At 40.1% G+C, this 10,261-nt stretch overlaps 1 protein-coding gene across 2 annotated transcripts; it reads right to left on the bottom strand.

Moving 5' to 3' along the window:
• Positions 1 to 688: 688 nt before the first annotated feature.
• Positions 689 to 10,062, bottom strand: LOC135344381 (uncharacterized). Of its 2 annotated transcripts, XR_010397432.1 has the most exons (9): positions 9,977 to 10,062; positions 9,380 to 9,751; positions 6,383 to 6,667; positions 6,234 to 6,319; positions 5,960 to 6,182; positions 5,382 to 5,882; positions 5,088 to 5,337; positions 4,244 to 4,310; positions 689 to 3,028 (listed from the first exon to the last, which is right to left on the bottom strand). XR_010397432.1 is itself a non-coding variant. In XM_064541587.1 (7 exons), exons 1-7 carry the CDS (start codon positions 10,059 to 10,061, stop codon positions 5,102 to 5,104), a joined length of 1,788 nt encoding a protein of 595 aa, XP_064397657.1. In that variant the 5' UTR covers position 10,062; the 3' UTR covers positions 4,734 to 5,101. The 2 variants fall into 2 exon arrangements, 1 of the variants encoding a protein (XP_064397657.1); XM_064541587.1 differs by lacking the exons at positions 689 to 3,028; positions 4,244 to 4,310 and having other exon boundaries at positions 4,734 to 5,337.
• Between the last annotated feature and the right edge of the window lie 199 nt (positions 10,063 to 10,261).

Here is a 10,261-nt window from a genome sequence, read left to right as displayed (position 1 = left end):
CCCCCTGTATGACATTACTCTGGCTATATCCAATCTCGGTTAAGGGAGGTGTTCAAGAACCCCCACCAAATTGCCCAAACATGCACGGGTGAAAAAATTAATTATCTTTACGATAATTTTTGCCTCGGTCTGAGACATTTCTGGTGGCCGCAGTGCAGGGTATATACTGTTTATAACGCTTAGGTAAACGGTTAGGGAAGGTTTAGTTCATGATGTGTTACTATGCTAAATGCATTTTTAGCTTGCTGATTACACAGATCGACAAGCTGTCACATCTTGTTATTGTAACATTGCTGACTCAAATTATTCACATGCATATATGTACATGCATGCATGCACTATAATAATAGATTGTGGATGCTGCATTGCATGCATGAATTGCATGATTGACTCGGATTGACATAAGTCACATGCAAATATAAGGCATACTAAATTATAAAGTCGACAAGTATAGCCCTAAATATGGTCTGGTGTAGGATTATAAAAAGCGAAATTTTCTTATAGCAACTAAGACTGAAGCAATAATTAAATTAATTTTTATAAGACTTCATTTAAGCTATGAAGATTTGCTATGCAATTATTGTTCTTGCAGTGTCAATTACTGTTTTCATTCCTGTCATTGATGGTAAGACTATAATTTATATAAATATACATGTACAGGTTTTGGTACAGTTAAATTATATATATAATATATATATATTATAGGGAATGTTCTTCTGAAGAAAGAAAACAGCAACACAACAACAGAACACGACAACTATACTACATGTATTTCAATGGAGCTTCTGAGAGGAAGAGATGGTCGCGATGGTCAACCAGGTGTGCCGGATAGAGACGGCTTAAACGGGCTACCTGGAACAAATGGAGACCCTGGACCAATAGGAAAGACTGGAGAACGTGGTCCACCTGGGCCCATAAGGGGAGGTATCATCTACACGCGCTGGGGCAAGAGCACCTGTTCCAATATTTATGGAACTGAGATGCTCTACTCAGGAATAGCTGGTGGAAGTCACATTTTTCACGAAGGAGGAGGTGGAAACTATCTCTGCATGCCAAAAGACCCAGAGTACGTTCTTCCCAGCATACCAGGTGTTCAAGGCCAGGCATATATTTTTGGCGGAGAATATTCGCAACCATTAGGAGGGCATAGCTATCATAATATTCCTTGTGCTGTGTGTGTAGTCACAACGAGAGCAGCAAAAGTTATGATTCCAGCTAAAGCCAATTGCCCAGCTTCTTGGACCCGGGAATATCGAGGATACATAATGACAACTTATCATGCCCAAGGGCGCGGACGAGGAAGATTCGAATGTGTTGATGAAGATCAAGAATCTCTTCCGGGAAATGTAGGTGTTGATGTATTAAGATTTGCCTTTCACAATGTTGAGGCTGGTTGCGGTGGCCTTCCTTGTCCTCCATATGATCCGAACAAAGAACTTAATTGTGTTGTTTGTACTAAATAAACTGTCATTGCAAATGAAAGTGGTTTTCTATAGTTGCTATTGTGTATAGGTAACAATGATTACAATCATGAGACTTTGTGCAGTAAACTTCAATTTAAGATGCGATGTGCTGATATAATGTAGGATGTTATAGTCTACAATATATAATCACAGGTGTGGCACTATGCAATTCCATTATTACAACTATGTAGCATTGTATGGATTGATGTACGAATCTCCCTGCTCGTTTGTTTCCATACATTGCAAACCTGTTCGTGCGTGGACTAGCCTATTCTATGTATTGCTAAGGAGATACACTTAATTACAAAACCATTAATGAATGTATATAGAGACTGAGTACACGTAGGGTATATAGGTATAGTTCATGCAGAGGAGGTTCGACAGGGTCAAAAAGTCAAGGATAATACCGCTAGAAAATTATTGCGTACGGCATTCCTGACCTTTGGACCCAATGCGTTAGTAGTTAACACGCATAACTCAAACTATACTTTAATCGTTTGAAGGTAATAGTTCTAAGAACCTTTTTTAATGAACAAGAACCGCTTAGTCTAAGCAATGTTTTGAAGGCTTGTAAACACTGCTACAGTAGAACCTCGATTATCCGGCTTGGCAGTTTTCTTTTCAGAAAATGGGCGTGTCCCTCAAATACGCATGCGCGTTGCAGTTATTACCATGGAGACATGCCTGCTTATCTTCTGCGCATGCGCAGACAACCATATGGCACTACTGTTTATCAATAAAGTGGGTGGATCAAGGCGTAGGTTATCTATTCGATTATCCGGCATATTCACTTATCCGGCCTGCTTCTGGAACCAAGGTGTCCGGATAATCGAGGTTCTACTGTATAGTCATACTTCATGCGTTTCAAAAACGTTGGTCAAAATGGGTGTGGTGTAGAGGTCAAAAGGTTAAGTTAGAATTTCTCGCTTCTTACCGGTGTATACCTCAGGGTACAACAGATTGATTATTGTTATTTTGTCTGAAGAATTAAGAGAGCTGATCAAGATGATGAACGATCTGAGGTACATCAATGAAATAAATAGCATCAGGTTGGATCTCCATGAGAAACATAGAGCACGTGCTTAATTCATTACCGTATAGCGGGTAATTTTCGTGGGGTAAAAAATTCTTTTATCTGGAAAACGGTGGTTTTCGTGAGTAAAAATGTTGTTGCCTGCACTGCATTCATACGTTCCGGTAAGCCACGCCTACGTTAACATTTCGTGGAGGTCAGTTTGCCCACGAAAATAACGAATTTTTACCCCATGAAAATTACCCACTATACGGTAATGACCTTTTGAAAGGATAGATCTAGAGTATGAATTCAAATCTATAGCTACATTATTTCTTTGTTGTGTCCTTGAAATTAAATCGTATAGTAAAGGTCGACTTACTATTATACAAATACTGGTAAACATCGACTCTTTTATAACGTCGATTCATTTATTTTTTCCTTCGACATAGCCAGTGGTACAAGTTGGGTAGAGTGTGTTGTCGATCCGATCGAGTCCATACAATCATTGGGTCCATTTGATTGACTATGACAGTTATTCATTAATTGATAGCTGTAGACGAAAACTCAATAAAATTCGAAAAATGAAAAACTGATGACATTGCTCTATATTCTTGGGATACTCAAGGATAATCGGAGTTTATTATCAATAATAGGCACACGTTCATATAATGATTGGGAGAAAAAAATGTGTATACAATGGACTGATTTCAGGTGTGGAGTACTCGTTCTATCAGGATTGTGCTGCGGGCCTATTTAAACTATTCGTTACGTAACTGTTATAGGGATACTAAGTGCCTGAGATTAAATAATTATAATCCTTATAATTATACACATGTATATAAGGATTATACTTAAGACTGAATACCGTATAGCGTGTCATTTTCGTGGGGCAAAATATTCGTGGTTTTCGTGGTTGGAGGTCTGACCACGAATATTTTACCCACGAATGAAGCGACCTTGCCTACCTTTACCTGCAGTACAAGCTCTAAACCACGAAAATATTACCCACGAAATGTCTCAATATTGCTGAACCACGAATATTTTGTCCCCCGAAAATTACCCGCTATACGGTACATGTACCTTCTATAGGGCACTTTTCACATGTACATAAACTAGTGCCCACATAATTATAAATTAATGCACTGTAAATATGTACAGTAGACTCTTGTTAATCCGGTCACCTTGGGACAGTGCAGTTTGGCCGCAAGAGCGAGGTAGCTGCATTTCAGAAAATAGCCGCGGCCTAAAATAGCAGACCTACCTCGAATCTTAATCTAATGACTAATTTTGCGGTTCTGTCTCGAGAATTACAATAAATAAATAAATTTTAATATGCCAAACCACTCCCAAAGCGTCACATCCGGCGGTAATAAACGTATAAAATCACAGTTTCGGGTAGCCAGCTGAAGTGACCTGTGGAATAGCGAGTGGCCGCGTTTCAGGGGGAGTTTTGTGCCAAACAAAACAACTGGTATATCAAGGTATCCGTAATTTCAGAGCCAAATTAGCGTACTATACACTTTCCACTATAATTATGTGTTTGGAGTTTTTTAGGCCATAATTATAGCACAGCTTATGAAATGCAGCTACCTCACTAATCCGGCCAAGCTGTACTGTCCCAAGAGTGGCCGGATTAACGAGAGTCTATTGTATCGGTAGTTTGACACTCTTCTCTTCTTATCTACTTTTGGTACACAGTAACTTTGACACCTACAAACATGCAGATTTTGGATAAAATGCTTGTCCATAATTATAACTCACTCACCTTGATGGTACCACAGGTGGGAGGGGATTCAGGTATGTTGGCCATGAGCTCCTCCCCATCGTTGATACTGTAGGAGACACTTGAAGGGTATATACTTAATGTACAATTTAATACATAGCTTATATAGGTATAGCTATATCTAAGGATCATGAATTCCATGTAAACTGCGTGTGAGAATAAAATAATTGAACAAAATCTACCATAGCCTAATTTGCATAGCCTCGTCACCAGGCCGATTTTAATTCCGTTCTACTAAAGAAAAATCGGCATAGGAACAAGGCTGGATTTGGAGAATGTGTCAATCAGTATACATGGCCCGTATGAGCATCTATACTATCAAACACGAATGGTCTCCAGTAGTTAGCGAGTAAGCTAGAGGTCGTCATGTGGTAAAGATGGGACAATACACTGGAGATCTTTCAGCTCATACACACACATGCATATATACTGTACTTATAGGAATGCAAACACAATGCACATTGAAAGCATGTCAGAATGCAAAAACAATAACAATACTGTATACACTGAATGCAATTGCAAGGTAATAATTCTAGTTTGTTTACACTATCATTCAACAACTACGTAGCTAATGTAGATCGACCTTGATCCATAATTAATAGATTTTCAGGTTTAACAAAAACCTCAGGAGAGTTAATAAAATAGTGTCTGCACACCAGCCATGCCATTCCGACAATAGTCTCAAATGAACTATAAAACATCTAAGTTAGTCATAATTAAACAGAAGACTTTGCTATACGTAAATTAATCAAGAGAGGAAAATTCTGTACTGGGTCCTATCAAGCTGAGTAAAAATGATATTTAATACTGACAGCTAATGACTCACTGTTCGATTCGAAACTAACTGAACTGTACATGTCCATAAGCAGCATTCCCCTGAGTACGAGGGTCAGGTTTAACGACATCGGGGTCCTCGTATATTGCGACAGGTGGTGGTCTCATTTCAGTTTCAGTTTGCAGAGTTACCTTCTCAGACGTCCTGCACTTGTTCACTGCTGGTACAATAAATGCACCAATGGATACTCCAAGAACCAGAGTCAACAGGAAAGTCACAATTACAGATATGGCAGTAGTTTCTGAAAATTATATAATAATATAATTATAACATTGTAATGTTTACCTGCAAATGATCTAGAACACCACCGTATGCCCATGTTGTTCCACTGACCATCAACACATGTCACCACAGCTGCTCCAGATACAGAGGTAAAAGTTTCGGTACAGCTCAGAGTAGCAGTCGTGAGGTGAGACACGTTGCCAGTGGTTACTTCTCCATCAAGCTGGTAGGAAACACCATCTGCCAGAAAAGAAGGAAAGACACTTACGGGGCACCCAGCAAATTCGCGATTAGCATAAGTGCTGATTACTATTCCATTATACATCAGAGTTGCACGATAACACAGGTTAGTGGATGAAGCCACGGGTGCACAAGCAGACCGAGGCATCAGTTGTATGGTGGATGTGCTGAAATCTGATGGAAGCAAGTCTCGACATACACCAGATCCTTCTTCAAACTGGATGTCAAAGTTTCCACTTTGCTCAGAAACACAGTTTTGACCGAGAGAACATGTGAGGCAATCCATTGTTTCCAGTGTACTCTCATCAACAATGAACGGGGTAACTATATACAGTGCATGTACACGCAAGATGGGTATCATATAGAGGTTTTCATCACAGCAAAAGAAATAAAGAGCTTACCAACAACTCTTTCAGATATTTCCCTGCTGGGTCCAGCCGCATTAGTCACGGTTACAGTGAAAGTGTACACATCATTCTCCACTGTGTCAGTGAGCTGGTAGGATGAATCAGGAATATAGACTGCATTGCCACTAAGACCCCCTGCTGAAGAAGTGAAGGTTATGGTCGGTTTACCAATTGGGGGAGGAGTCAACTGAACTGTTGGGTTATTGCTGCTCTGAACCTGTGATGTGTATACGCATAATATGACACTCATGCGAGATCATTCACTTACGCCTTTAATCATACTCCATGATCCACTGATTGGCAATGATGGATTCGAACACACAACGAATCCAGTGGGTTGAATCAGTACAAGGGCTGAGAAAAATTATCAGTTGTAAAGCGAAAATGCAAACTCTGTGTGCACGATATTCCACTCACATCTTACGTTGAACATCACAGGAACATTAGTGTTGTTCAACAGTCTTGGACACATAGTACTGGCAGCCACCACTCTGACTGCGTGGGAGCCAGTGTAGCTTAATCCAGTCACAGTGATAATGTTGTCAGTCACAACCACTGAGCCACTGCCTCCAACCACACTGGCAGAAATAGTGACCGCTGTCCCGAAGGTCCCGCTACTGCTGGCCAAGAATGTAGATCGTCCGGTACTTGAATCGGCCACAGAGTATTCCATACTGTTAACAGTTGGAGTGGAAGGTGAACCTGGCAGTTATATAATATAAGCTTATAATATACTATGTGTATATATATTAATACATAATAATAGTTACTACAAAAAATTATATGTTATTGCATGAATATATATAATAGTGGTCGAGGCCCACTATATATAATTACTACTGAGCCAATATCTGGCATATTGCAAGAGTGATAATGCAGATACAAGAAGTCACGTTACTCTCCCCATACATTTGATACACAGTATAGCTACGTTCGATACTCTCTCTCTATCATACTCTTGTCACTATGTTATTCATCGCAAATTTGATTTCACAGTTATACAACAGCATGTGGTTGTGACGTAGGTTGGAAGAAACGCCTACTACAGTTTTAAGTGGAGTAACAGTTGCGTATACTCTTCCTAATGAACTCTTGGTATAGGACGTTCCAGGAATGCCTAAGATGGAACCTTGTACCTATTAAGAACATGGGAATTATAGATTTCAGGGGACCTGCCTTGACGTCACTGCATGGAGAAACGGATACTTAATTCATTGTTCACAGCAAGAGACTGACTTGTCGAGGGTAGTGATGTCTCATTTGAATTGTTGTTTGAGATGGTCTTATAGGGAGCTTGAATCTAGAAGTTGATTCTCAGGAATGTGGTATGGCTTGAGGTGGACACCATTCACTCGACTCACTACCTTCGTTGGGTCTTCGACAAGTTCTAATCCATACAGTCCTCTGCCATGCAATCGATTTGATTATTTTGTAAGGACCCACCCACCCATTTAAGATCCAACTTGCCGTGGACTTGCTTTTTTTTTTAGAAAATCTTTCTTCAAGACAATAGAGCCTACTTGCATGGAAAACTTCGGGCTTGTCTGTCATATTGTTCTTTTTGCTTGGCTTGAGCTTTGAGAATGTTTTATTTTACTGTGTAGTACTCAATGTTCAGCATGCTTCACCGTAGGAAAGAAAGCTGCAATTCGTCAGAGCAGTTTGGAAAATTAATCATGTCTACCGATAACGCACCCTTATACAGGAGAACATAACCTCAAAAGGAGAATGCTTGGTGGATTCATGCTTCGATGTGTTGTAGGCGTATACACACGACTCAAGACAATCCTTCTCTGTACCGACAAACTTAACAAGCATAGTTTGAATCGTTTGGTTAAATCGCTCAAGTCCCGTCCCATACAGTGTGAGCTGGGGAGGTATGTAAGACCGTACCAAATGCTCCAGTTCTCACTAATTTGCCTACAGCATGTAAGCAATGTCAATGATTTGTGTGGTATGTACGCACTTCATATATCATATGCCTGCAGGTGGTAAGGAGTAGAAAGCCGATGTTGAATACCGCCATATAATTATTAGTAGATCATCCAGATCATCTCCACCCTGATGATGACTCTAATTGGCAGTCCAAACATAATGAAAACCTGCATGCATGCATGCACTTAAGAAATTTAGTACTTTGTAGAGAGAACACCAGAAGCAAACTTGTTTTCCATTGGAATATATTTTTATAGCGAGTACAAACTTCGTGAAGTAGTCACAAATCGTAAGTGAGTTCCTTAAGTGGAGCAAAATAATGAGAGGGCCAATAAAATCAATACCGAGGTGGTATCTATATACATATCTGTGATTTCAGTAAGTTTCTTAGCTTCTTGAACTAGAGCACTGAAATGCTAATTAACCCTCGGATCTTTAAAGTATATGAAGCATAGAAGCTGGCTATAAGTAAAAAGTAACATGAGCAATGAAATTCTATAAACCACCTTTACTTTTCCATTGTTCCTGGTACAAGATTATTTCAGCTGTAAATATGTAAAAGACGCCTGTAGGCTACAGTGTAGCTATATAGTCTAGACCATGCAGTCAACGTGCAAGTTAGCTTTTGCTCACTTTTATTCGACAGTAAACGTAGCAGTGTAGCATCCAGGTAAGCAGGCTCAGAGATCACAAACAGACAGACAGACAAACTAAACGACACTATACCCGTGGCCGCCCATGCGCCTCGGGTAACTAAAAGTAGTGTCTATACAAGCTAGACTATACATGTACAGGGTGTATATACTATTTATAGCAATTTAAATGAACCTCCGAAAAGATAGAAGTCCTTTATTCGGAGGTTCCACGCACTGTATGCCTGTGTTCAACACTGTAGTCTCGCAAGGCACGCCCCTTTGAAGGGTCTGGCAACAGTGTGCATGTGGAGTTGTCCCCTGCGCCATTGGCGCCGCTAATCAGATTGTAGAATTTTAACTTCATCGTCAACCCACTCACAACCACACCCACACGATGTCATGGATTAGCATGCTGATAGGATGAGCAGCTAAGCTACCACGCCCAGTATAAAACGGGTGTGGCAGAATGATTAAATCCCACTGAGACACCTTCACGTGCATGCACACTGTTGCCAGACCCTTCTTCGAGTGAAGGGGTGTGACGTGTCTTGCGAGACTAGTATTATATAGGGAACATCATCATCAAAACCACTCAACATGGTCAATGATAATCTGTCACAATGTGCTAGGATTGGCCAGACCAAAAGCATGGAGAAACTACCAGCAAACAACTGGAACATTTTGCGAATGTGAATGAGTTATGCATGCACTTGCCGGATTTCTTGGTTCCAGGCTTTTTTGTGTTTTTGTTTTTGTCTTTGGCCGATCCTAGCAATTTTTCACATTGCAAACCGTACAATAATATTTTTTTATAGTAGGTATAATTTATATAGTGACATCTCACCGATAACTTGTATAGTGAAGTTCCCGACTTGAGGATCAGATGAAGAACCACCAGCAAAACAAGTCACCACAGCACCATTCAGTGACTCATCAGCTAGCAACACAAGAGTAGACATCCTTGGTTGCTCATTGGCAGCAGTGACCATATTAATAGAGAGTGTGAACAATTCACCGCACATGGTAGTGCTTGGGTTTGTATTATGTACAACAACAGTAGCACACACTACGGGACCACTGAAACTCCAACGAGTCTGATCATCAACATCATCATGAGAACAGGTGAGGCTGACTGTAGTGCCTGGACAAACTTGGAGGGTCGACCCATCGATCACAGTGCCACCACTGCTACCGACTTCTAAACTGCTCACACCATCTGCACGCAGATAATTAGGGATGTATACGTATAGCAATCTCCTATTTAATATACCGAGTCACTTACATACATATGGCGGTATTAATATTATTGAACACGCAGTTACCATAAAGAGAACCTATTGAGAAGGGAAAACAAACTTGTTTAATAATTATCAAGTGCATGTAACTAGACCTATAACTATAATTATACAACTCATGAGCTCAGTAGCACAAAGCAGTTTACTTTCATGATAGGTGAAGGTACGTTCAACTTCTACACAGTTTTTTTCGGAACTTTTAATAGCTTTCAGCAAAGTCGCTCTCACCATAGATATAGATAGAGTAGGGATTGGAAACGGAAGTACCCTCGAAGTACCATCCGTGTATCTCCGCGGTTTTAATCGAGGCTTACTTTTTAACAAGAGGGCTAACATGAGAATTGTTTTGCTCTCTATAATATTATTATGCATATAATTATTAGAAGTCCACGATACATCAACTCACCAAAAATTAATTTCGTGGGGATTAA

The sequence above is a fragment of the Halichondria panicea genome, chromosome 1 (assembly GCF_963675165.1).
Source record: "Halichondria panicea chromosome 1, odHalPani1.1, whole genome shotgun sequence".
NCBI lineage: Eukaryota > Metazoa > Porifera > Demospongiae > Suberitida > Halichondriidae > Halichondria > Halichondria panicea.
The sequence above is the reverse complement of the archived record's forward strand: the minus strand, read 5'-3'. Positions and strand labels throughout refer to the sequence as shown.

Bases quoted from the DNA above. Each gene is read 5' to 3' on its own strand.
- LOC135344381 (XM_064541587.1), bottom strand. From the start codon at position 10,061: ATGGTGAGAGCGACTTTGCTGAAAGCTATTAAAAGTTCCGAAAAAAAC. The intron at 9,752-9,976 runs GTAAACTGCTTT...ATCTGCGTGCAG, and splicing joins TACCTTCACCTATCATGAAA to ATGGTGTGAGCAGTTTAGAA. The intron at 6,668-9,379 runs GTGAGATGTCAC...TATAACTGCCAG, and splicing joins CTTCACTATACAAGTTATCG to GTTCACCTTCCACTCCAACT.